Source organism: Rhinatrema bivittatum, chromosome 9 (genome assembly GCF_901001135.1).
Source record: "Rhinatrema bivittatum chromosome 9, aRhiBiv1.1, whole genome shotgun sequence".
Classification (NCBI taxonomy): Eukaryota; Metazoa; Chordata; class Amphibia; order Gymnophiona; family Rhinatrematidae; genus Rhinatrema; species Rhinatrema bivittatum.
Window position 1 is genome coordinate 152,332,128 of NC_042623.1, and position 27,807 is coordinate 152,359,934.

Here is a 27,807-nt window from a genome sequence, read left to right on the forward strand (position 1 = left end):
TATAAACCTGGAGGCCCTGTCTCACACATACGTCTTCTGAGGCAGATCTTGCTGATAGTCGTGGCATATGCATTTATGGTAGCCCTTTTCTGCTCAGTAATCTTCTGTGCCTTCGTTGTGGCTCTGTAGGTCAGCAAGCTGGTCATGGCCGGGAATTCTAGGTCAGAATCCAGTCTGCTGGCCTCTGGCTGCCATATGCAGTGGCCATTTGGAATACAGAGGGCCCGGCCATTTGGAATAACTTGCTGACTGACCTCAGATTGGAACCCTGCCTTTAAACCTTTCGAAAAAAACTTAAGACTTGGCTTAATTCAAGCCTTCCCTTAATTTCTAAAACATCAATATTCCACTCAACCAGACTCCGCTTACCTGACTAGACACTCCTGCCTAGTCTCAGCATATAGTTTCCTCCCAGTTATAGTTTCCTCCCAGTTAGGCTGTCCTTTTGCTTCCCGGCTACTCTAGCCCCTCAAGTTCTTTCTCCTTGTTATATGTAACTTTTTGCTCTTTGCCCTCTTGTTGTTATGGTTAATTATTTAGTCCCTATGTTCCATGTAAACCGATTTGATATGATCCTTTTTTCATGAAATTCGGTATAGAAAAGTGTTAAATAAAATAAATAAATATGCCTTTACAATGATAAGCTTTCTTTTTACATTCAGAAGTCCATGGCTGATCTCAGTCGCAGGGTTGAGGTGATTTTATTGGTGGCATCCCTAGGGTTGGAAACTTTCCTGACCTGTAATGCTAACATGAAACCCAAGGGTGGGCACCATTTCCTGGTCCACCAAGCTCTTTTCCCCTTGAGCAGATACCAATTCACTACAATCTTTAAACAGTTTCTGAAAGTGGCAGGACCACTGGGTGACCTGCTTGGGATGCATTATTTAAGAATTAGTGTAGCCTGGAGTGTGGCAGCCAGTTTGTCACTGGTGCATTGTAGAATATCGGTAGATAGCACGCGGCATCCTGAACATTCTATATTAGGCAGAAGGATAGCAGCATATTACTGTGTTTGGCTAATCCTCTTTTCTCTTTTTCTTGTGGGTCATTTGTTCATCGTTTGGGCCGAAAAACCAGCAAGGTTCTGCAGGTTTGGTGCTCACTTGGATATGGCAGCCAGGGATATTCAGGTGAAGTGGATTGGCAGGGGCAACTGTTGGGCCCAGCTCATCTCCACACTGTGTCAGTTGCTTGACGATTTGGCTTGCCCAGATGTACTGGTGATACAACTCGGGGTGTATTGACCTTGGCAACTCATTTGCATAGCAGCTGGTTAATGGTGTCAGCAATGACATCGCTTTACTCATGTTCTGCCGGCCAGAAACCTTAATATTTTGGTCTGAGATTATCCCTCATTGCTGGTGGAGTCAGGTATGGTTATGGAGACATGGCATGACCAAGGTTAAGGAGTAGGTGGGCAAGTTATCTCTCCACTTCAGCAAGTACCATATCAGACCCGAATGGACACCTGTTCTCTGCATAGATATATACATGCTTGTGTGCATTTGTCTGCCATGGGACAGGAGTTATTCATCAGCATGATCCATAGGATTCTGGTTTCAGGTGATAGGGGAAAATGGCACGTGATTGAGTGGCCACAGCTTTGGTTAGTGTGTGGGAGAGGGTGTTAGATGGTTGTTGTGGCTTGCTGAACTGGCAGCCTTGCTTTGAATGTGGCAGGCTACCCAGTGATGCCTAGACAGGCTTACCCATTGTGGGCTGTGGGATCTGAAAGAATACATGCCCTTGGACCATCTAGTTTGGCTTCTCCCCTTTCTCCATATTGGGGGAAGGGGGAAGCTGGGGAAAAGTGCATTTAGAAGAGTTTGGGTACTTAGGCTATACTCCCTTGTCAGGTTATTTTATAAAGCTGCAGCCTTTTATTATTCCATTTGATTAAATGTGTCTTGAGGTTTACTGTTTTTGCATTGTGTATCATTGCCTTCAGTTCAGGGGCTATGTGGAGCCATACTGGTCACAGCTTTCCATTTTAGAATGCAGCAAAACTTTGGGTTTCTGGACACCACATGTAACATGGCACTTGTGCACTTAGGCCTAACTCCTATAGCACTTACCAGCCTTTCGTGTACGTGTGTGTGGGCAGGAGGTCCATGCAGTCTGCTGGATCCCAGGCATGGCCATGTCACTTTCAGGTCCACCCTTTCCAAACTGCACGTTCCAATGGAACACCACAGCTGGTGGCCACAAGAGTCATGCAAGCATGTTGGGGAGGTATAAGGAGGAGGCCAAGCAGATACCTCAGCCTTCTGCCTCTGCCACTGCAATATCCACCCCCAACCTTGGCTTGGGAGATGGAAGATAATTTTTATGTATGTAAATGACTTTGAAAATTACCCCCAACCTGCCCTTTCTCCTAAATGCCTGTTTTTTAGACAGGCAAAGTTATGTGTGTTATAAACTTACATATGTAATTTTAGTTTTCTGAAAATTCACTTAAGCACCAAAAGGTTCTGTAGGGTTTCATAAATCTGAAAGCATTCCTGAGTTCTTCTATCCTAACTCTTTTACGGACCCATATTGTAGGGGTTTGTTTTTTCACTTTTGAATTTATCAGTTTTGCAGTACATGATATTTGCTGATCTGGAAAATTAATAAGGGTGCAATATCGCTAAAATTGTCAAAGTTGCTTGCAAGGCTGGTCTCATTCACCAGTGTTACATAAACTCAATGATACATTGACCCACGACTGTCTGCTATAACAGTTCAAACACATTTTACTATTGAGCCTCAGCAACATTGCTGAAGGTGACCATAACAAACTCCTACCTTCAGAAATGTGGCCACGCTATGGTTTGCCTTTTTGGTTTCTTCCATGGCATCTCTGTATTTCCATATAACATGGTCTGACAAACACATTACAAGCATGTCCAGTTCCGTTAAGAACGTTTCAGGAAACCTCTGAGCACGTGGAACCTTTAAAATGTAGACGAGATTTTGAAAGAATCAAAACAAAAACAAACAACCCATAACATTGTTACCCTGTAAGTGTTGTCAATAGTCAAAACGGATAACTGATACAGAAATTATTTGAGGAAAGGGCTAAAAACACCCCATCCTCAAATACCCACATGTTGATTCGTGTGCATCATTTTGAAATAGCCCTTTTTTTGTCCAAGGAGTTCCATTTTGTATAACTTGCGAAAGAGAACAATTCCACAGAAAAAAAGAAATCAAGCAAAATAGTAAACAAAAGTGCATTTCAGGACTTTCACAAGAGGAATAAAATGATGGATGACACCAAAGTTGCAAAATACTTTTTTAGGAAACTTGTATTTTCAAACTTTTTCCGCAAAATGTTTTCCCTTCCAAAAGTTGCAGGAAATTGAAACCTGGGTACAAGATGTGTTATTTTAAAATTGTGCAAGCAAACTGGTACAGGTTTTCTGCACTATTTTGCCATACGTTTGCCTGATTCTTAAATCTGGCTCTTTGTTTTTATGTGCATTATGTATCCTGAAGAAGATGTAAGGAAGCTAAAATTTTGGTGAACAAGCTTATTTCTGGTGGGTCCTGTTATTTCTAATATGAATTTTGGGGAAAATTTTCAAAGGGATTTTTATGAGTAAATAAGTACTTACCCATGGAAAAATGCTTTGAAATTTCCCCCTTCTGAGTATGGAAAAGTAGGCCCGCTATCCACATGCATGTACTTTTCCCCATGGGGAAATGGGTGGTGCCAGGGGCAGGGTTAGGATGGGATCGCTAGTATGCAGAATAAAGAATTGCCCGCTGTGGGATTTTCAAAGGAATATCAAAGTGCCATCTCCCGCCCCTCCGAGTCTGTGGCGAGTATGAAAGTTCCCTCTTAGAGCCCAATTTTATAACATAGCCTATAGGGCTGGATTCTGCATGTACAAAGTACAAATAATTTTCAAAGCGGATTTACATGCATGAGTAAGTTTTGAAAAAGAGTGGGTACGCGTGATCCCTTACACAGCATAAATGTGCACATTTCTACCCACTTGGGAGCATGTGTAAATATTCATGTGTTCATTTATAGGCATACTTTCAATTTTAGAAAGCTACTGGTAAATGGCTTCCCCATCCTAACTGTGCCCCAGGGACGTCTCTATCGAATACAGTTAAAAGAATGCGTGAAATTGCTTCCATGCTTATTTTTACACATACAACCCCTGGGGGAATTTTCAAAAGCCTTATATGGGCATGTAAAATGGCATTTTACGTGCATATATCCTTTTTAAAATTCACTCCTTAATGTATCATTCTGTATTTCCTAACAATAATAGTCTGACAAATCCACAAAACATTAGCATGATTGCTACATAAATATTATTTCATAATGCATAATGCAGTAGGTTACAGTTTTTCTAAATAATTTAGACAATTTGAGCATTTATTATTACAACATAATTCAGTAAGATTTTCCATGAATACAGATGTCTTTTTTTATGGAAAATATAAAATACCTCCTACCTGTAGTTTATTATTGTTAACCAGGTATTGAGCCATTGATTTTAGGATAATTGCAAAGAAGAACCAAGAATGCTGTTGAAAAACATACATATGTCTCAGAACTTCAAAAAAATGTCTATGAGGTGCTAATAATTTTATATCTGTAATTGTTTAACATTAATGTCAGTCTCTACTTTGGAAATGCATTACTTTAATAAGATTGATAAGGTTCAACCATAGGGCCAGATATTGGTACCTACACGCGGGCACAGATTTGTGAGCGCAACCCAGCGCGCACAAATCTACACCTGATTTTATAACATGTGCGTGCAGCCGCGCGCATGTTATAAAATCCGGGGTCGGCGCGTGCAAGGGATGCACATTTGTGCACCTTGCGCGCGCTGAACCCTAGGGGAGTGATGGCTTTCCCCGTTCCCTCCGACCCCCCCACCTTTCCCTCCCTTCCCCTATCTAACCCACCCCCCAGCCCTACCTAAATCCCCCCCACCATTATTTTTTTTATTTATGCCTGCCTCTGAGCAGGCGTAGGTTGCACGCGCCGGCCGAGTGCCGGTGCGCAATCCCCGGGCCCTGCAGCAGTGGAGAGGCCTCCGGCCACGCCCATGCCCCGCCCTGGATTGCCCTGCCCCGCTCACGCCCCGCCCATTTTTTCAAGCCCCGGGGCTCACACGCATCCCGGGGCTTGCGCACTTCGCTGGGCCTATGCAGAATATGCTTGGCACGCGCAGAAGCGGGTTTTTGGGGTTACGCATGTAATATATACACGTAACCCTTTTAAAATCCGCCCCATAATGTTTATTTATTTATTTAAAACGTATTCAATTTGGGTAAACCTAAGCAGTTTACAATTAAACGTGCAGAATACAATTAAACTTACATAATAAAACACAAAAAAAAAATGTTGACATATTCTACATTAAAAATAGAGTGACACTAGTCACCAATATTGTACTTATCTAGCTGTATCTTTAAGATTTACATATATTCTTTGACAGATACAATATTCCAACAAAAGGTACATTGAAATATTTGCATTTATAAAAAAAAAAAAAATCAAACTGGCTCACTATATTCTTGAACACTGCCTTTCAGTGGGTCTGAAAAGTGTTGCACATTAGTCAAAGAAAATCTTTTTTTAATATAGCCCCAGGACACTAGTGGTTACTATAATTTATTTCCCATTATATTATGGGCATTGCCACATCCTACAGTAGCTACATCGTCAGAAGTGAGAGAAGAATTGCATTATGATGGCATGTCTGAAATTAGCAAGTTACCTTTAAAACATTCTTCACTGTTACTTGGCAATTAACTTTCAAAAGACCAGTCATGCCTTTAGCCAGCTCCTCATGGACTGTCCTTTCTTCATATGCCACAGTTTTGAATACACACTGAAAAAAAGTCCAACAAAGAGATAAATCCCCAAATCCTGACTGCTAGGAAATCCCCAGCTCTTAGGGAGGGTAACGTTCAAAGCCGTTTCCTTCACCTGCAGACATGGTGGCTTACAAAGTCGCCCGTACGATATGCGGATATGAAACAGGCCTCAGTTTGTGAACTCTCTTCCCTGATCAGGGATTATAAATATTTTAGGAAAAGACTTAAAACGGATCGGAAAATGCTTTTAGATGATATGTTTGAGCTGATTTTCAGTTTATTTTGGATAAAGTTATGATTGCTTGATTTAAACGTTTGTGATCCGCTTCGAACCATCTGTTTGGTAATGAATGCGGAATACAATATTTTGTATGTAAATAAAGGGATGTGCACAGACTTTTACCCAGGGCTTGCAGTGCATTCTTGTGGACAGAGCTGGCTGGGATTTGGAACTGTGCACATACTTTTGCATTCTTTTCCTGAGCATAATCTGCACCCATATTAGTAGGCGTAATTGTGTGTACTTTTGGTAGGCTTCATTTTCATAGGGAAAGTATGCATGCACTTTTCCTTTGAAAACTGATAAAGTCTGTGGTAAGAAAGTACCCGTAGACTTTACACCAATACCCGCAGAGGGTAATTTTCAGCAACTCACATACCACTAATTTATGTTTAAATATTTATTTCGTTTTTAACAATCACAAGATTCTCGGCAGGGGGGGAGGGCACTCTTATCCACCACCAAGAAAACATATAAGAAAAGGAATACATATTTCTCAAATCCCAGCTGTTACCCCTCCCCCCTCCCTTATCCCCTCCCCCCTACATCCCTTGCATCCTTTTGGAAATAGAGTACACATGTGCAATAAATTAATCCTCATGACTCAACTGCATGAATTAAAAAGAAAAATCATTCAGCAGACAGTCACTATAGGTACATGTCTCAGACTTTCAGAAAATGCAATTTAGTTTTCTTGCAGGTCATACTTTACAAAGCATTTTTCCCATAACAGATAATTAAATATAGCATTTCGTAGTGAATGAGTACAGAAGGATCAGGTACAAGTCATTTCTATAAGACAGCCTTTGTCACTGACAGCTTTATTTTCCTGCTGCATTACTGATCATAAGCAGTCCGGAATCTCTTAAACTGTCAAACAGAATCCGTCTCTTATCTAATGGCAGAGGCACACCCGTGATATCGGAAACAAAGGGGCAGATTTTATAAAACTATGCGCATGCGTACTTTTGTTCGCGCACCAGGCGCAAACAAAAGTACGCCGGATTTCAATAGATACGCGCATAGCCATGCGTATCTGTTAAAATCTGGGGTCGGCACGCGCAGCCTGCCTCCGATCCCTCCGAGGCTGCTCTGAAATCGGAGTGGCCTTGGAGGGAACTTTCCTTCCACCCCCTGCACCTTCCCCTCCCTTCCCCTAGCTAACCCACCCCCCACAGCCCTATCTAAAACCCCCCACCTTTGTTTTAAAAGTTACGCCTGCCAGCTGGCCGGCGCGCGATTCCCCGGCCCGGGAGCTGTTTCGGAGGCCTCGGCCATGCCCCCGGGCCGGAACCACGCCCGCGGCCCCGCCCCCGAATGACACGCCACCTCGACACGCCTCGACACGCCCCGCCACGCCCCCCCAGGAAAGCCCCGGGACTTATGCACGTCCCAGGGCTTGCGTGCGCCGCCGAGCCTATTCAAAATAGGCTTGGCGTGCGCAGGAGGAACTTGGGGCAGGTTTTCGGGGGGTACGCACATATCTTACGCGCATACCCCTTTCAAAATCTTCCCCATTATGAACAAAGTGCAGAAGAGTGGGTGAGCTGTCTAATAGCGCGTGTACTTTTACCAACTGGACAAGTGTGACTGCTGTCTCACAGTGCATTATGTCTGTCCGCAACCGCTAAGAAAAGGGGCATTCCAGATGAAGGGGGAGGTTTAGGGGAATGCATACATGTAAATGCCTTGTTTCATGTCATTTTTGATAGGCTCTCATAATTAGATTGAAAACAGTGATAACAGTGTTCAATACAGAATGGGGCGGATTTTCATACTCCGCGAATAGGCGTACTTTTGTTTGCGCTCCAGGCGCAAACAAAAGTACGCTGGATTTTAGTAGATACGCGTGGAGCTGGGCGTATCTGCTAAAAACCTGGATCGGCGCGCGCAAGGCTATCGATTTTGTATAGCCGGCGCGCGCCGAGCCGCGCAGCCTACCCCCATTCCCTCCGAGGCCGCTCCGAAATCGGAGCGGCCTCGGAGGGAACTTCCTTTTGCCCTCCCCTCACCTTCCCCTCCCTTCCCCTACCTAACCCACCCACCCGGCCCTGTCTAAGCCCCCACCTTACCTTTGTTGGGGGATTTACGCCTCCTGGAGGGAGGCGTAAATCCCCGCGCGTTAGCGGGCCTCCTGCGCGCCGGGACGCGACCTGGGGGCGGGTCCGGAGGGCGCGGCCACGCCCCCGGGCCACCCCGGGCCGTAGCCACGCCCCCGGGCCCGCCCCCGGAACGCTCCCGACATGCCCCGAAAACGCCGCACGGTTCGGGCCCGCCCCCGACACGCCCCCTCCGAAAACCCTGGGACTTACGCGAGTCCCGGGGCTCTGCGCGCGCCGGTAGGCCTATGTAAAATAGGCTTACTGGCGCGCAGGGCCCTGCTCGCCTAAATCCGCCCGGTTTTGGGCGGATTTAGGCGAGCAGGGCTCTGAAAATCCGCCCCAATATTTGGAAAGAGAAGATCTCAGAATCAAGTGCAAGGACAATACTAGTTTTGTAAAGCCATGCAAATCCTTTGTTACAAAGGTGTGAAAGGGAAAACAGTGATCAATTTGGGTCCAAAGCAATAGATGGGCATTATGGCCTTCATCTGCCATAATATTTTATGTTTCTATGTAACTAAGAAAAGTGCTAACTTTGTAGAAAGTAGAACATTCTTTGTTGGCTACAAATATCATATGCCAGACCACCTAGTTTAAATATTCTGCATCTACATTATTTTAAATCCACATTCGGGGAGAGAGAAGGGTGAGAGGAGACCGCTTTCTTGAAAAAAAACTGCTTGCCTGCTAGCCTGTGAGCCTGACTCCGGGGGTGCTTGAGCCTCGACGGTGCAGTGAGGGCGACGCCGAGGGCAGTGGGCGGAGCCCCGGACCGGAAGGAAGAAGCAGCTGCCTTGAAAAACCAGAGAACAAGCGGCGCGCAGCAGAGCCGGCGCGTTGCTGAAACCGCGCGCGCTCCATCGGACTCTGCCGGACTCCGCCGGACACAGCCACAGCTATTGCTCAGGTATTAATACATTTTTTTTTTTTTTTTCCTCAAAGGTCTCAAACTCTCTCCCTTCTACTTATCTCCATCTGAATAAGTGGTAAATTTAATGACACTGTTTGCCTGTAAGATAGAGTATACATCATGCCGGCAAAAAGGAAGGGAAGGGTTAGGGTTTTTCCTGCCCTACCCGCCCCTCCACCGTCGCCTATCCAACAGGCAATCACGAACTTTCTAGTTCCATCTATCTCTCAATCCCAGAAGGCCGAAGAATCTGGTGAACTGGGTAATGTGGGAGGACTACCCACTTCTACAGAGGAGGCTTCTTTAAGTCCTAACCTTGGACTTCCTCCAGTTCAAAGGAAATCTGGACTAAGCAATGACTCGACCCCAATTGAAATCAGTAGCCACCTGGACACAGCTGGAAATAATTCAAATCCAGCTGTAGTACAGGAAGCTCTAGGGTCTACATCTGATGCTGCTCTGGTGTCTAGCAGCAAAGAAGTTGTCTTGCCTGTACGTCCTGAACTGGTTACTTTGGACACTATATGGGAAATGGTCGCAGCAATGTCCCTTAATATCAAAATTTTGGAAGGGAAAATGGATATGTATAATTCAAGATACACCCAGGATTCAATTCAATTTCAAGATCATATTAAAAGATCCGAAGAAAGAATTACCCAATTGGAAAATAATGGTTTAAAATGTAAGGAATTTAATGTGGCAGTTGCAAAAGATAGTGAGCAAATTGCAGTAAGATTGGAAGCCCCAGAGAACACTACCAAGCGCTTTAATTTGCGTATTATAAATTTTCCCAGAGTGACAGGGGAAACCCCCCTAATCACTTTGACAAAATTTTTTCAAGAAGCACTAGGTATTGCTCCTGGGGAAGTACCGGTCGTGAATAATTGCTATTTCCTACCAAAGTCAACTAGAAATAGAAATATTTCCCAAGAAATGTTTCAGGGAGATCTCACGAGATTTTTGGAAAATTCAAATGAAAGGGTAATCGACTGGGGTATTCTCCTTGTTACTTTTTTCACTGTAAATGATCTGAATAAGATCATGAAAAAGTATTTTAATAAATTTCCTGTTTCATTTATGGAGAAACCAGTAAAAATTTTTCCTGACCTAGCAGTGGCAACACAACAAAAGCGAAGGTCTTTTTTGACCTTTCGCCAAGAGGTGTTGTCACTGGGTTTCTCATATAAATTGAGGTTTCCCTGCAAATGTTACATTAGTAAGGAGGAAGAATCATACATATTTTTTGTTCCTGACCACTTAAAAGTATTTCTTGAACAACGGATGAGACAACAACCTGCGACATCTTCTCCTATAGACCAAATAGGGTAATAAGTTAAATGTGAGATGGTAATTTACCACGTATGTTATATATTTGCTAGGGATGTGAATCGTTTTAGGACGATTAAAATTATCGTCCGATAATTTTAATATCGTCTTAAACCGTTATGGAACACAATACAATACAGATTCTAACGATTTATCGTTATAAATCATTAGAATCGTGAGCCGGCACACTAAAACCCCCTAAAACCCACCCCCGACCCTTTAAATTAAATCCCCCACCCTCCCGAACCCCCCCCCCAATAACTTAAATAACCTGCGGGTCCAGCGGCGGTCCGGAACGGCAGCGGTCCGGAACGGGCTCCTGCTCCTGAATCTTGTCGTCTTCAGCCGGCGCCATTTTCCAAAATGGCGCCGAAAAATGGCAGCGGCCATAGACGAAAAAGATTGGACGGCAGGAGGTCCTTCCGGACCCCCGCTGGACTTTTGGCAAGTCTCGTGGGGGTCAGGAGGCCCCCCACAAGCTGGCCAAAAGTTCCTGGAGGTCCAGCGGGGGTCAGGGAGCGATTTCCCGCCGCGAATCGTTTTCGTACGGAAAATGGCGCCGGCCATACGCGTATGGCCGGCGCCATTTTCCGTATGGAAAATGGCGCCGGCAGGAGATCGACTGCAGGAGGTCGTTCAGCGAGGGTTCCGGCGCCTCGCTGAACGACCTCCTGCAGTCGATCTCCTGCCGGCGCCATTTTCCGTACGAAAACGATTCGCGGCGGGAAATCGCTCCCTGACCCCCGCTGGACCTCCAGGAACTTTTGGCCAGCTTGTGGGGGGCCTCCTGACCCCCACGAGACTTGCCAAAAGTCCAGCGGGGGTCCGGAAGGACCTCCTGCCGTCCAATCTTTTTCGTCTATGGCCGCCGCCATTTTTCGGCGCCATTTTGGAAAATGGCGCCGGCTGAAGACGACAAGATTCAGGAGCAGGAGCCCGTTCCGGACCGCTGCCGTTCCGGACCGCCGCTGGACCCGCAGGTTATTTAAGTTATTTGGGGGGGGTTCGGGAGGTGGGGGATTTAATTTAAAGGGTCGGGGGTGGGTTTTAGGGGGTTTTAATGTGCCGGTTTTTCGATTTTTCGATTTTTCGATTTTTTAACGATTTTTTAACGATTTTTCACGATATTTTACCCCCCCAAACGGCAACAATACGATTCCCTCCCCCTCCCAGCCGAAATCGATCGTTAAGACGATCGAGGACACGATTCACATCCCTAATATTTGCTATTATCTTGTGTTTATCTCCCATTTGTTGATGGAGTATAAGTATCTCCCCTTTTGTAATGGCACTAAATAGGTTGGAGTCCTTTTTATTTATGTTAAGAGGAGAATTTTGTTTCAAAGATTTGTTTTCTTTGACATCCAGCTTATATATTTCTTTAATACAATGTATATAAATTGTATTTGAAAAAGTGATAAATAAAGATTAAAAAAAAAAAAAAATCCACATTCAGTGTTATACAAGGAGAAAATGGACATGCGTGTGCTAGCATTGGTCAGTCCATGATTTAGGAATCATCCAGCCTATTAAAAAATATTTTTATTAGTACTTTATTACAAGGAATCTGCAATATTTGCTGTAGGGAACCAAATTCTGAGTATCCCTTCACTTATTACCTAGATCAAAATATATTTATTCCAGCTACAGCTTAGAGTAAGTAATGCAATAGGGGGATTAGCGCCCATTTAACCCACGTCCAACACGGAGTGAATGAGATAGCGCTCATCACGTGCAAATGCATGTGAATGAGTGTTACGATTGGGCAGTGGTCAGGTGTCGTGAACACCACCTGCAGGAGTGACTCCAGAATGGAGAGAAACAGGGCTTAAAGAAAGGCTTCTGATAAGGGCTGGGTTGGAATCTAGTGCAGGCAGGAATGTGTAGAGCTGGGTGCTGGCTGGAACCTGTGGAACTGAGTGTTAACTGGAGGATGCCTGTGGTGGTGGGAGCTGGCTGGAGGGAGTCTGATACAGGCTAGAAGAATATCTGATACTAGGTGCGTGGAGGTAAGGGTGAGCTTGATACACAGGAGTAACATGGAGGTATGTGTGAAAGTGAGTGCAGGTAAAGATGATCAGAATACTGGAGATGGGTGCAGGAAAGGATGGACTCAGGATAACGTGCAGGTAAGGGTGATACTGACTGTAGGTATGAGTGACTGGACTAAGGGAACCCAGGAAGCAAGACTGACAATGACTAGACAGACAAACCAGGACAATACTAACACTGAACATAAAACACAAAAAGCCCGAAGGCAGCAAATCAAAGAGGCAAGAGTCAATGTCCAAAGACAGCAAGGCAGGGACGGCAATATAGAGGCAGAATGCCCAAAGGCAATACAGCAAGGCAGAAGCCCGAAGGCTAGACAGAGGCAGAATGCCCAAAGGCAATAGAGCAAGGCAGAAGCCTGAAGGCTAGACAGAGGCAGAATGCCCAAAGGCAATACAGCAAGGCAGAGGCCCGAAGGCTAGACAGAGGCAGAATGCCTGAAGGCAAGGCAGGAAGGAGGCTAGAGCAGGGAGCCCAACCAAGCTCGATGCCGAAGCACCGAGGGATATGCTAGGCAGGGTTATAAAGGAAGTCCAGAACATAGAGTAGACAAGGAGGGCGGACTGGGCCAGCCAGGAGAGCAGGCTCATGGGGGACCTCTGGTGGTGAGGCGGCTGCGTAGCAGCCATAGTCGTAACAATGAGGCTATTACTCATTCACTCCGCATTCATAAAAATAAATGTGTGTCTTAGACGCACATTTATTGCTCAGATATTAACGCCTGCCTGGAGCAGGCGTTAATAGCTGAACGCATGTAAAAGAAGTACAGAAAAGCAGAAAAAACTGCTTTTCTGTACTTCTTCAGTAAAAAAACAAACAAAAAAAAAAAAACCTCGGCAGACCGCCAAGTTATTGAAGACTGACGCTGATAAACTCGGCATCGGTTTTCATAATTGGCCGTCTGCCAATAATGAAAATGATTGTCGATAAACTTGGTGTCTGTTTTTATTATTGGCAGATGGCCGGTTATGAAAACCGATGCCGAGTTTACCGGCATCGGTCTTCATAACCGGCAGCCACAGCTGGGCCACATTAGCAAGGAGGCGCTAGGGTTGCGCAAGCGACCCTAGTGCCTCCTTGCTAGTGCGACCCCCTAATTTGCCTATTGCATGGCGCTACCCTTGCGGGCACCATGCATGTGTTAAGAAAGCGGGCGCTGAAAAGTCAGCGGGTACTGAAAAGTCAACGCCCGCTTTCCGCGAAAATTATTGCATCGGCCCCTAAGTGTAGCTGGGATGGAATTCCAAAGGGAAGGACCTGCCACTGAGAAGGCACGTTTTCTGGTTATATCAAGCCTAACAATTTTAACCATTGGGACCTGGAGGAGGTATTTGTTTGTCAGCGGAACATAGATGACGCTGAGGTTGGTATAGATGTAAGGAAGGATGTAAGGAAGTGCATAGCCAGACAGCAGAGGGAATATGAATTAAGTTGAAAATTCATGTCAAAATTTTATAGTGGATATGTTGTTTGATCGGAGGCCAGTGAAGGTTAAGAAGAATTGGGATAATATTTTCTCTAATCTTAGTGTTTGCAAGAAGATGGGCTACAGCATTTTGAACAAGTTGAAGCGGACGGATCAATGATTCTGGAAGACCAATATACAGTGAGTTGCAGAAGTCTAATCCAGAGAGAACGAGAGACAGTTCTGAAGTCTACAGGAAATAACAGAGGTTTTAATCTTTTAAGGAGGTTCAGTTTATATTGGGATGTTTTTACTTTATTGTGACTGTCAATGATAGTTTGGAGTCAAGAATGATTCCTAAATTGCGAGCATGATTAACAATGGGAATTGCTTACCTTCACATAAGACTGGACATAATGATCTACCTGCTCCTCATGGCATTTGGCAACAATGTCAGTAAGGACCCTGAAAATTAACAGAAACATTAGATCATTTTCAGCAAGAGCTATTAGTAGATATGCACTGGTCTATCATTTATTTACTAATTAAAAGGCTAAAAAAAAGAATTGGAAGACAGATAGCAGAGTCGCTTACCTGTAACAGGTGTTCTCCGAGGACAGTCCTCACACATGGGTGACATCATCAGATGGAGCCCCGATGAGGAAAACTTATGTCAAGGTTTCTACAGCTTTGACTAGGCACAGTGAGCATGCCCAGCATCCTCTATACACGCATCCATGAGGGGGCCCTCTCCAGTCTTATAACATAGAATTATAATTAACATAAAAAAATAGGAGAAACCCAATTCAGTGGGGTGGCGGGCAAGTTTCGTGAGGACTAACATCCTGTTGTTCTTGGAGAACACCTGTTACCAGTAAGCAACTCTGCTCTCTCCGAGGACAAGCAGGATGGTAGCCCTCACACATGAGTGAATCCCTAGCTATAGGCTGATCCCCAACATAAAAGGGGACCAACAGCCATTCAACCAGGTGCCAATGGGCACAACAACACCAGTGCTGTTGGTAACAGAGGGGGAGACAGCCTGAACCCAAACAACAGGCCCTAGGCAAGAGAGTTGGGTTCTTCACCTCAAACAGGTTCTGAAGTACAGACTGGCTGAACCTACTGTCGCATCAGCCATCCCTATCCAGACAGTAATGAGATGTGACTGTGTGGAAAGAACTCCATGTCACAGCCTTGCAGATCTCCTCCATGGAAGCTGTTCGAGGCTGCCATGGCTCTGACAGAATGAACCTTGATATGACCCCCAAGATGCAATCCTGCCTGGGCATAACAGAAGGAGATGCAATCTACTACCCAACTGGATATTGTCTGTTTGGCAATGCAAAGCCCTACCTTTTCTTATCAAAAGAAAAAGTTGGGTGGATTGTCTAGAGGTTTATGACTGCTCCAGACAGAAAGATAGGGCTCACTTGCAGTCCAAACTGTGAAGTGCTTGTTTGCCTTGGTAAGAATGGGGCCTAGGAAATAATGTTGGAAGGACGATTGATTAAGTTGGAAGTCCGACAACTTAGGGTACGTATGCAAGACCACCCTGTCATAATAAAACTTAGTGTAAGGTAGATAAGTTACTAAGGCCTGAAGCTCACCAACCCTGCTCGCTGAGGAGACCACCATCAAAAATATAAGCTTCCTAGTTGGGTACTTCAGATCACAGGTGTGCGGCAGCTCGAAAGTAGCTTTCATCAGCTGAGCTAACACCATGTTGAGGGCCCAAGACACAGCAGGACTTAGGGGAGGCTTTAGTTGAAGTAGGCCCCATATGAATCATACAACTGCAGGCTGCTTAGAGATGGGTGTACCAGCTACACTTTGGTGGCATGTGCCAATCGCACTGAGATGAAATCTAACAGAGCTGGTCTTTACGCCAGCTTCTGATAGGTGTAGCAGTTAGTCAAGCAGTTTTTGTGTGAGGCAGGAGAATGGATCTAGGACCTTCTGCTCACACCACATGGAAAACCTCCTCCACTTCAGTCCATAGAGTTTACTAGTGGAAGGCTTTCTGGAAGCCACCAGGACCCTGAGACACATCCTCTGAAAGATCAAGAGGCTGCAGAATTAGCCTCTCAACATCTAGGCTTTGAGTGACAGGGCCTGGAGGTTGGGATGCCACAGCCTGCCTTGATCTTGCGAGATGAGATCTGGGTGAAGTCCCCAGACTGATCGATCTCTGAATGGATAACTCCTGTAGGAGTTGAAACCAGACCTGTCTTGGCCAATAACGAGCTATGAGGATCATAGTTCCCCTGTCCTCGTGAAGCTTCAAGAGAGTCTTTGCATTAAGAAAATCAGAGGATACGCATACAGAAGATCCCCTGCACCAATGACAAGCAAAGGCATCTGAGGCTTGCTGTCTGACCTGTACAGAGAGCAGAACAGAGGCACCTTCCTATTACAGGGGGATGTAAACAGATCTATGTTCGGGCTTCCCCAGAGGCAGAATATCTGATTTGCTACACGCTCAACTCAGCCTGTCTCCAACCTGTTTTCTGTACATCGCCCAAAGCACCATCCCATAGGGGTGTGCATTCATTCCCTATGAATTGGGAATCTGCAACGTATAGGGCCCTATTCGTTGTATTCGTGGGGAAGCGAAACGTATCGTGATTCCCCACGAATACAACGAATCTTCGCCGAATTATTCGGCCGCCTAAAGGAGCCAATTTAAACAAACCTCCTGCCCTCCTGTCCCCCCAAGACTTACCAAAATTCCCTGGTAGTTCAGCAGGGGGTCCGGGAACCATCCCCTGCACCCACACCCTCGGCTGCCGGTTTCAAAATGGCGCCGATAGCCTTTGACCTACTATGTCTCAGGGGCTACCGGTGCCATTGGTCAGCCCCTGTTACATGGCCATTGGTGCCATCTTGTGCTCCTACCATGTGACAGGGGCTGACCATTGGCACCAGTAGCCCCTGAGACATAGTAAGGGCAAAGGCTATCGGCGCTATTTTGATTACTGGCAGCCGACGGCCCGAGTGCAGGAGATCGCTCCTGGACCCCCGCTGGACCACCAGGGACTTTTGGCAAGTCTTGGGGGACCCTCCTGACCCCCACAAGACTTGCCAAAAGTCCAGCGGGGGTCTGGGAACGACCTCCTGCACTCCGGCCGTCAGCTGCCAGTATTCAAAATGGCGCCGATAGCGTTTGCCCTCACTATGTCTCAGGGGCCGACCATAGTCCCTGGTGGTCCAGCAGGGGTCCGGGAGCGATCTCCTGCACTCGGGCCGTCGGCTGCCAGTAATCAAAATGGCGCCGATAGCCTTTGCCCTTTCTATGTCACAGGGGCTACCGGTGCCATTGGTCAGCCCCTGTCACATGGTAGGAGCACAAGATGGTGCCGATGGCCATGTGACAGGGGCTGACCAATGGCACCAGTAGCCACTGTGACATAGTAGGTCAAAGGCTATCGGTGCCATTTTGAAACCGGCAGCCGAGGGTGTGAGTACAGGGGATGGCTCCCGGACCCCCCGCTGGACTACCAGGGAGTTCTGGTAAGTCTTGGGGGGGGTCAGAAGGTTGGGGGGTTGTAGTTAATTTAATTTTAGCGGGGAAACGAATAGGAATTAACGAATAAACGTTTCGGGAGGTCCCCTTGCCAAATGCAACGTATCTGCTCCCCGACGAATATGAATCCCGAATGCAACATCCCTACCATCCCATGAGTCAAGTTCCATGACCAGATCTGGAATGCTTCCTGATACAGTAGGTATGACCCTGTGCTTCCCTGCTTATTGACATACCATATGGTTATCTGATTGCCAATTTGCATCAGGACAACTTTGTTGGACAGCTAATCTCTGAAAGCTATAGCACACACCTAATAGCCTGAAGCTCCAGGAAGTTGATTTGACAAGAGCATTCCTGAGCAGACCAGAAACCCTGTGTGCTGATCCCATCCACATGAGCTCCCCACCCCAGGGTGGATGCATCCATGGTTAGGAAAATTTGGGTCGGGGACTTCAAAAATATCCCCCTTCCAGATTTGAAAGTATCTGCCACCAGGACAATGAGTCCCAGAGAGACAGGGAGACTTGGATGCAGTCCTGGAAGCTCTGAGTGATATGGGGTCCATTGGGCTCCGCACATGTGTAAACGTGCCAAGGGAGTGATATGGACAGTTACGGCCATATGGCCCAACAGCCTCAACATGTGCCAGGCTGACACCTGCTGGCTCTGTTGAATCTCGGCCACAATGGTCATTAAGATAACTACCCTCTGGTGAGGCAGGAGGGCCTTGGCCCGAGCCGTGTCTAGCAGGGCTCCTATGAAGTCCAATTGAAGTGATGGGCTAAAATTGGACTTTGGATAGTTGAGAACAAACCCTAGTGATGCCAACACCCGGATGGTCAAACACATGGACCTGACGGCCCCTGCCTGAGATGTGCTCTTGATCAGTCAATCGTCCAGATATGGGAAAACAGGCACTTCCAGCCTGCGGAGATGTGCCGCCACCATGGCCAGGCACTTCATAAAGACCCATGGGGCTGACATAAGCTCAAATGGCAACACCCAATACTGGAAGTGCTGTTTTGCTACCATAAATCGGTGATACTTTCTGTAACTAGGGAAGATTTTGATGTGAGTGTATGAGTCCTTTAGGTCGAGGGAGCCCATCCACATTTTGCAAAAGGTGGATCAAGGTGCCCAGGGAAACCATCTTGAACTTTTCTTTTCTTAGAAACTTGTTCAAGGCCCTTAGTTCTAGGATGGGACGGACTCCTGTTCTCTTTGGAATCAGGAAGTACCTGGAGTAGAATCCCTGCCCTCTTTGCCCTGGTGGTATGGGCTTGATCACTCTGACTGTTAAGAGGGAGGAGAACTCTGCTAATGGTACTTTCTGATGTGCTATCTACCCCCAAGATGGGCACGGAAGGCAATTTGGCAGGACACCCAATAGATTCAGTTTGTGCCCTTGATGGATGATGGACAGAACCCACTGGTCCGAGGTTATGCTGGGTCACAGGTTCGCAAAGAACCACAGCTTGCACCCAACTGGAGGGTCCATTGTCTCAGGGTACAAGCAACTGGCTTATGCTCCCTGCAGCCATCAAAACCCCATCCCCAGAGTTGACTTAGGAGCTGGCTGGGGCTTGGGGGCTCTCTGCTGCCTAGGATGGCCACTGGAGCCCTGATGGTGTTGACAGGAGTGAGGAGGCGGAGGATAGTACGTCCATTGGTGAAAAAAGACTTCCTTGGCCCCGGTCTCGCTGGCTTCCTAGAAGAGGAGGATGGCTTCAGAGTACTGCAGAGAGTTGCTGGACTGCTTCATGGTGGTCCCAAAGTTGGGCCACATCATCCCTCACCCTATCTCTGAAGAGATTCTCTCCAGTACTCGGTATGTCAGCAAGTTGTTCCCCTACTGCTGGTCGGAGATCCAAGGCCCACAACCATGCCATTCCCGCTGCAGAGACTCTTGATGCCATCTTGACAACATTGTAGGTTGCACAGACCTCGTGTTTTCCACACTCCAGGCCCTTATGCACCAATGACATGACGATGTCCTGCTGCTGTTCAGGCAGCTGCTCAGCCACTTCCTGTACCTGCTTCCAGATGTTTCGCGGGTATTAACTCATGTAGAGCTGATAGGCAGTGATGCAGGCAATGAACATGACATCTTGAAATACCTTCCTCCCAAGAGAATCCATCGCTCCATGGTCCTTCCCCAGGGGCACTGAGGAATAAGTCTGAGAGCACTTGGCCCTCTTGAGAGCGGATTCCACCACCAGTGACTGGTGGAGCAGCTGATGCTTACTGAATCCGGCAGCCTTCTGAATGAGGTAAACCCCCTCTTATTAATGGGAGGCTGTGAGGGGGTGTTCCCATATCCTCAGCAGCAACTCCTTAAGCATCTCATGTACTGGGACCACCACAATCTCCTTAGAAGGCTCCATGAACTGGAGGATCGCAATAATTTTGTATCTTGCATCCTCTTCCATCAATAAGTGAAAAGGGATGGCCTCCACCATCACCCTCACAAAACCTGTAAAGGTTAAGTCCTCAGGTGGAGACTTCCTTCAGTTCTTTGGAGGAGAAGGGTCTGAAAGGAGAACCTCGGAGCCCTCAAAGGAGGACTTCAAAATGTCATCCCCCTAGGGATCATAGGGTTCCTCATCCTCACTGCAAGTGACACCTAGGGATAAGTCCCTAGGAGCTCAGCCTTCATCCAGAGGTACAGGCACTGGTAGAACTGGACAGGGGGAGGGGGGAGCAGGCCTCTGCAACTCTGCTGGCCTTGGTGGTTCCTCAGAGGAATCAGCGACAACCACCATATCAGTACGGGGAAGCCTTGGTGCCCCACTGGCCACTGATGCTGTCCCAGGAACTGATGCCAGCTGGGTCGGTAATGCACCAATGAGCATGATAAGCTTCTCCAGAAGTGGTACAAGGATGGGCGGCACTGGGACTGCTGCCATCAGTGCCGCAGAGCCAAAGCCCTGCAGCGCCTGGTCCATCGCTAGCTGGACTCTGTGCTCCAGCTCCTCCTCGAACATTGCAGATGCCAATACTGACTGGGAGGAAGGAGGGGTGGCCAGATCCTCTTCAGACCCTCAAGATGGATCGGTGACTGGCATTAGGACCGGTGGTGACCATCACAGACCCCCGGCACTGATGGGGGATTGGCACTTATTGCTGCAGGATCACTTCGGGGCATCGTAGCAAAAGCCGGTGATTTCCCATGCCCAGCACTGAGCATTGATGAGGACTGGTGTCAATGCTTCTTTGGCTTCCCTTGTTGCTCGGCCCAGCCCTTCCCTGGTGCCAAGGCAGATGATGAGGGTCCAGTTGTCCTCAGCCTGGAGAAGATTGAAGATGGTCGGTCTCTGGTGCCCCTGTCCGCCAACGGTGTTGACAGAACCGATTGTCCTGCTGATATTGATAGCTCAGCATCTATAGGTGCGACTCCTTGGTCCTTTGATGCTGATGTCGCTGCTGCAGATGACTTGGACTTCTTCAACTTGAAGAGCTGTTCCATCTTGTTGAGTCCTTTTGGGATCATCTGGGTGCATAAGCAGCAACCCTGGACATCATGTGATGCCCCCAGACAGAGCACACATATCTCGTGCAGATCAGTGATGGACCTGGTCCTTAGGCACCTATGGCATCGCCGAAAACTGTATGTGGCCATAACATATGAAACAAAAGGGGCACGAACCAAAAATGATGATGGTGGGACAGCAATGGCAGGTGGGCACCAATGCTGCCACGGGGAAACTTATCTGACTCACTGAAAACCCTGTCTAGGAGACACTATGGGAAGGCACAGAGAGAAAAAAATTGCGAAAAATGCAAGAAAAAACAAAGTTTTCCAAAAGGGCAAAAAATAGCCAAAGTGAACTCACTCACACCACGATGCTTACAGCTCAGCGGATGAAGAGACTGGAGAGGGACCCCATGTGGATGCATGGTGTAGAGCATGCTAGGCATGTTCAGTGTGCTTGGCCAAAGTTCTAGAAACTTTGACATAGGTTTTTCGTGAGGACTACGATCCTGCTTGTCTTCGGAGAATCATTAATGATTATTAGCTAGCTAGACTTGGAGACTCATCATATTTTACATCTGCGAATGAGCAACAAGGAATGAGTTTCATATTAACATAAGAAATTGCCATGCTGGGTCACACCAAGGGTCCATCAAGCCCAGCATCCTGTTGCAACAGAGGCCAAACCAGGCCACAAGAGCCTGGCAAGTACCCAAACACCAAGAAGATCCCATGCTACTGATGCAGTTAATAGCAGTGGCTATTCCCTAGGTACAATTTAAAATTTAAACAGAACCTGAAAACTTCCCTGTTCACACAAGCTTACTCATAATTGCCTTCCTCCCCTTTAATTCTATGTTACTCTGACTTAGATATTTGAACACTAAGTTAATCTAAGTTATGACCTTCTTTCTTATTTAATCTTATGTATTTAAGCATTGCTTGATCCCAAACTTATTGTATATTCTTCAGTTCTAAGTCTCCAATGTACCCCAGTTCTTTTCGCCCCTATGTTATTGTCCCCTTGCCATGTTCAACTTTATATGGATTGTTCATTGTTCTCTGTAAAGCTCGTTAGCTGAATTTTTTGTTTTCTGTGAACCGGTGAGATGTTCCCAACGTTCATCGGTATATAAAAGCTTCCAAATAAATAAAATAAATAAATAAATACACTTGATTAATAGCAGTTAATGGATTTCGCCTCCAAGAACTTATCCAAACCTTTTTTGAACCCAGCTACACTAACTGCACTAACTACATCCTCTGGCAACAAATTCCAGAGCTTAATTGTGCGTTGAGTGAAAAAGAATTTTCTCCGATTAAATGTGCTACTTGCTAACTTCATGGAATGCCCCCTAGTCCTTCTATTATACAAAAGTGTAAATAACCGCATCACATCTAATCATTCAAGACTTCTCATGATCTTAAAGACCTTTATCATATCCCCCCTCAGCCGTCTCTTCTCAAGCTGAACAGCCCTAACCTCTTCAACCTTTCCTCATAGGGAAGCGTTTTCATCCCTTTTATCATTTTGGTTGCCCTTCTCTGTACCTTCTCCATTGCAACTATATCTTTTTTGAGATGCGGCGACCAGAATTGGATCTGCCTAGTGACCCAGATTGGCCCAGGATGTTGGGCTCAATGGCCCATTGGTCTAACCCAGCAAGGCATGTCTTGCATTCTTATGTTCATGGAGTTTTTAGGGTAACATTTGTTAAGATCTACTGAGACTGGTTAACACTAGACATATTTGCTAGGTGACCATAACTTTGACAGGAAAAGCAGGAATCAAACCTAGGACCCCTACATGTTTAAGGGCAGGAGATCTTGCAGTGGAGCTAAAGCTAAACAGAGCTAGAAAAACCTGCCTCTGAAGGTTCCTGACTGAATGATCATTAGATGTGTCCAAAATTGAGGGCTGGATATAAGAAGCCGTAGCCTGATACACCTTTGATGGTATAACAGTTCTCATAGTGTTGGCTCTGTGATCCTGATGCTGCTTGGACATTTTCTTGCCTGTTCCTGCTGCATCCTGTCACCTGCTCTGTTCCTGATCCTTGGTTCTGATCCTGCATTTTGACTCCTCTTCTTGGTCTTGCTCAGTTTCCATTTTCAAGCCTCCACCTAGTAAGTCCTTCTGCCACCTGCACCCAAAAGCCCAACCTGTGGGGAACGTTAGCTGCTTATGGTAGAAGGCATTGGCTCTGGACTTCCTGGGCTCTCTAATGTACACCCTTGCCCAGATGCAATACCTTCTCTCTGTCATCAGTGGAGCAGGCCATGATAGTTTGAACCAGTCCAAATAGAGGCCTGGATAAATAGAGCAGTTTTCTGAAGACCCAAAATGCATGAAGGACCTTATAGAGGCAGTGCAAGGGATACAGGCTTACCTTCATCCTTATAGTTGAAAATGGCATCTTTTCAGGGCCCTACCGCTAATCAAGGTGAGCAGTCCTGACCAGACCTGCCACCTCTGAAGCCCCGATTGTCTCTTCCTGAACAGTTTTAGTAGAAATAGGAGCAATTTGTGGGGGCTCCTGCTCCAAATCAAGCAATGGTTTTGCCTACACCTGTATTCATATTTGTTGAACTACTCATTGTGAGTTTTATGATTTAGCCTGCTCACATGGAAGGCCCTGGCATGAGAAATGCCATTTTTGGAATCAGATGATCCCACCCTGAACTAAATAGATCCATTTTTGGCTGCCCACTCCAAGGCTTTGGTGATCTGGATAGTGTTGAGTTGGCGGGAAAACAAGATTTTGGAGCTCAATCAGGGCTTGCAGAGCCTAATTACGCTATGGAGTTTAACCAGTTAGCAAATAATCTGAACTGGAAGGAACCAGCCCTGCATGCTCAAATCTGGTGGGGGTCTAACAGCCTACATTAAGGATGAATTGGACCAGCTAGAACTCCTCGCCAACCTAGAGGCCTTGCTCACCTTATGCACAAGAATTAAGATCCACGTGGGAAAATGAAGCTAAGCAAAAGTTATGAACCATGAGGGGGAATTTAGGCCCCAGCAACAAACCAGTAACCTCCGATGAGCCATGCTGTTTGACAGTATGAAATGCCACCTCTCTGAAGAATAAAGAAAAGCACCAGCAATAGGGTCTGTGCCCTTATTATGGGCTCTCAGGACACTTCTGAAATACCTGCCAAAATCAGAATCAGAGCTGTTCCTAGCAGAGAAGCACAGACTCCTGGCCCCAATAAAGGGGAAAGGTCAGAAGGTAGCCAGCTCTCTGAATATTAGTACGGTCCTGTGGACGAGTCATCAGTAGGGTCTTTATAACTGAAGAAGGCAGAAACCTTGACTGCTGATTAAAGCAGAAGAATTCATGGAGCATCCACATCTTTTAGAAAGTGGATTGTTTAAATAATCTAAAAAATAAACAGTATTGTATGAAAACGCACACTAGAATGCATGAATACCTGGTTATGATGGTGGTTACCTCATCATTGCCATTCTGTGTCAGAATACGAAAAATCTGATTGAGGATCATGGGAAGAAAACTCATAATTGCATGGATTTTGTCAACATTTAGTAAATTCTGGAATAAGATGAAAAAATGGTAAATTTCAAAGGAACGCACATTCTAGGAACTCTCAGAACTGTGAAATTAACAGTTTTATTCATTAAGATTTACAGGGATGCTGTCTTTGTGTATGGATTTAATGATAAGTAAGGGGGTCATTTATCAAAATGCGATAAGGTGTTTTTGCATGCGTTAAGGGCTTATCACATGTGAAAAGCCCTGTTAATGCATGCGATAGGCCCTTACGCATACGAAAACATGTTTAACGCATGCGATCGTATGGTGTGATGCAAATTCAGAAAATGGGAGGAGTTAGGGGTGGAGAGTGGGCTGGGTTAGCCTGTCTGCAAAGAGCTATTGTACAGCTGATTTTAACTATTTCAGTTGAATTGAAGGGTTGAGAGAGAGAGACTGAGACTGGCCATAATGTCATGGCCCATAGGTAGGTATTTGTATCCCTATGGTAGGCCCACCTAGTAACTCGAGGTGGGGATTAGGTAAGAGTGTAGGGGGTTAGGGGCCACTTTGACATTGTACATGACACCTACGAACAGAACAGTGGTCTCATGAAGATTTGATGACCTTTGGAGTGAGGAAACTCACTCCAAGATGAGATTTGGGCAAGGTTCTCTCAATCTAGCTTAATGGACTCTTTACCTGGGTAACATCAAGCTAGGTTGAGAGAACCTTGCCCAAATCTCATCTTGGAGTGAGTTTCCTCACTCTGAATGCCATCAAATCTTCACAAGAGACCACTGTTCTGTTCGTAGGTGTCATGTACAATGTCAAAGTGGCCCCTAACCTGAAAACTTTGACTAATTCCACTTATACCCAATATACTGATACTGAGTATCTCAAATATGCAAAGATGAATAAGGAGCTTGTATTAATCTAAGCATACAGAGAAAGTTGCTGTCAATACACTGTAAAGTAATTGCACCAGTGAAATGTCAAAAAAGAGAAAATAAAATTGAAATAATTGTCAATACAGTTCTACCTAGACAGCGGTAGAATGTTAAGATGATGTGAAGATTAAGTTAAACCAGTGCTTAACCCAAAGGAAACAAAAATGTAAGTGAGGGAAAAAAAATAAACTAATAGATAAGGATTAGGTATACCCTAACAAAAAGGAAGACAAACATCAGTCCTGGCGAACCTCATCAGTTTCACTCTCCATGTGGAGGGCAACATTCAAGCTGTGTGCAAAAGCGTATCATCTGTGGGTACTTTTTGCCTGCCGAATTTACATCGGTTTTCTAAAGGAAAACTTTCCCTTTGAAAATTAGGAAGGGAAAAAGTGCATGCCATGACCTGCACCTGCTATTTATGCGGGTACTTTTCCAGGGAAATAATGTATGAGCATAACCGTGCGCGGAAGTGCCAAGTCCTCGCTGGCTTCGCCTCCAGGAATGCCTCCTCTCTCTGGATGTGAAAGCATGTGGGTACTGGCACTACAAGCATACGTTTATGCACAGGAATGGCAGGCAATTTTCAAAGAGCCCATTTCCATGTAAAACACATGGAAATGCCTTTGAAAATTGCCCTCCATACAACTAATTCCCACCATTTCGAGTTCTACTTGTCCAGTGATCATGCAGAGTTTAGCAACATTGCTATGTGACAAAGAAAATATTTTTTTATATTATATATTTTTGAAATGGACATAAATGCGGCACCAAAAATTCTTTCAGTTCAACATGAAGATTAATGCTATAATTCGCTAAAAGCTCTTGCTGTGTATTCATCCAAAATAATATTCAACTATTAAGAGACAAAATTGATGTTACCTTGCAAGAGGTGATAAAATCCATGGAAGGAGGCTGAAGCAGCTCCTTTTCTCTTTTTTCACACTGTTGGAAAAACCTGTTCAGATATGGATCCTGAAAGAATAAACACAACGCAGTAAAACCTACGATAGGCACAGCAGTGGCACGCTGTCTGACCTTGCTTTTGTCCTACAAGCTTGTCGTGCATCCTGTGGAAGTACAGTACCAGTGATCATTCAGCAGCAAACATGACCATCTTTAGTGTATTTTATGTATTACAAGCCGTTAAGCCCGTTAAAACGGGCTACATCCCTCTGTCTCTCACCTCCCCCTCATTCTCTCTCCCCTCCACCCCCTACCTCCCTCCCTCTCACCCACTCCTCCCACTCCTCCCTCTCCTCCCACTCAGTCCCTCCCTCCCACTCAGTCTCACTCCCTCCCTCCCCCCTCTCTCCCACTCTCCCTCAGTCCCACTCCCTCCCTCCCTCCTTCTCTCAGTCCCACTCACTCTCCCTCAGTCCCACTCCCTCCCCCTCTCCCTCAGTCCCACTCCTTCCCTCTGTCCCACTCCCTCCCTCTCTCTCCCTCCCCCCTCTCCCTCAGTCCCACTCCTTCCCTGTCCCACTCCCTCCCCCCTCTCCCTCTATCTCCCTCCCCCCTCACTCAGTCCCCCCCCTCTCCTTCCGTCCCACTCCCTCCCTCCCACTCACTCCCACTCCCTCTCTCTCCTCCCCTCTCACTCAGTCCCTCACTCTCTCTGTCAGTCCCTCCCTCTCTCTCTCCTCCCTCGCTGCCACCGCCGTTAAGCCGTTAAAAAGGGCTACATCCCTCTGTCTCTCACCTCCCCCTCATTCTCTCTCCCCTCCACCCCCTACCTCCCACCCACTCCTCCCTCTCCTCTCACTCAGTCCCTCCCTCCCACTCAGTCTCACTCCCTCCCCCCTCTCTCCCTCCCTCTCACCCTCAGTCCCACTCCCTCCCCCTCTCCCTCAGTCCCACTCCCTCCCCCTCTCACTCTGTCCCACTCCCTCCCTCCCTCTCACTCTGTCCCACTCACTCTGTCCCACTCCCTCCCTCTCTCTCCCTCAGTCCCTCTCTCCCTCAGTCCCACTCCCTCCCCCCTCTCCCTCTATGTCCCACTCCCTCCCTCAGTCCCTCTCTATCTCCCTCCCCCCTCACTCAGTCCCCCCCTCTCCCTCCCTCCCACTCACTCAGTCCCACTCCCTCTCTCCCTCTCACTCAGTCCCACTCCCTCTCTCTCCTCCCCTCTCACTCAGTCCCTCCCTCTGTCAGTCCCTCCTTCTTTCTCTCCTCCCTCGCTGCCGCCGCCGCCGCTGCCACCGGACGCCACCGCCACCCAACGCCGCCGCCGCTGGACGCCGCCATGCCGCTGCCACCCGCCGCCGCTACCACCGGACGCCGCCGCCGCCACCCAATGCCGCCGCCGCCGCTGCCTCCCGCCGCTACCACCGGACGCCGCCACCACCCAACGCCGCCGCCGCTGGATGCCGCCATGCCGCTGCCACCCGCCGCCGCTACCACTGGACGCCGCCACCCGCCGCCGCTGCCGCTGCCACTGGACGCCGCCATT

The 27,807-nt window shown here is 46.8% G+C and overlaps 1 protein-coding gene across 6 annotated transcripts in view; it reads right to left on the reverse strand.

Moving 5' to 3' along the window:
• The window catches only part of DOCK10 (dedicator of cytokinesis 10), a 401,455-nt gene that overhangs the window by 119,199 nt on the left and 254,449 nt on the right, over positions 1-27,807 (reverse strand). For all 6 annotated transcript variants that reach the window (XR_003858608.1, XM_029615672.1, XM_029615673.1 and 3 more), the window contains exons 23-28: positions 26,238-26,330; positions 24,347-24,465; positions 14,306-14,375; positions 5,736-5,849; positions 4,459-4,530; positions 2,791-2,937 (exon numbers count right to left, since the gene is read on the reverse strand). Coding sequence is in view for 5 of the 6 variants with exons in the window: in XM_029615672.1 (XP_029471532.1) it covers positions 2,791-2,937; positions 4,459-4,530; positions 5,736-5,849; positions 14,306-14,375; positions 24,347-24,465; positions 26,238-26,330 (615 nt within the window). In the remaining variant the exon portion in view is untranslated. The remainder of the gene's footprint in view (positions 1-2,790; positions 2,938-4,458; positions 4,531-5,735; positions 5,850-14,305; positions 14,376-24,346; positions 24,466-26,237; positions 26,331-27,807) is intronic.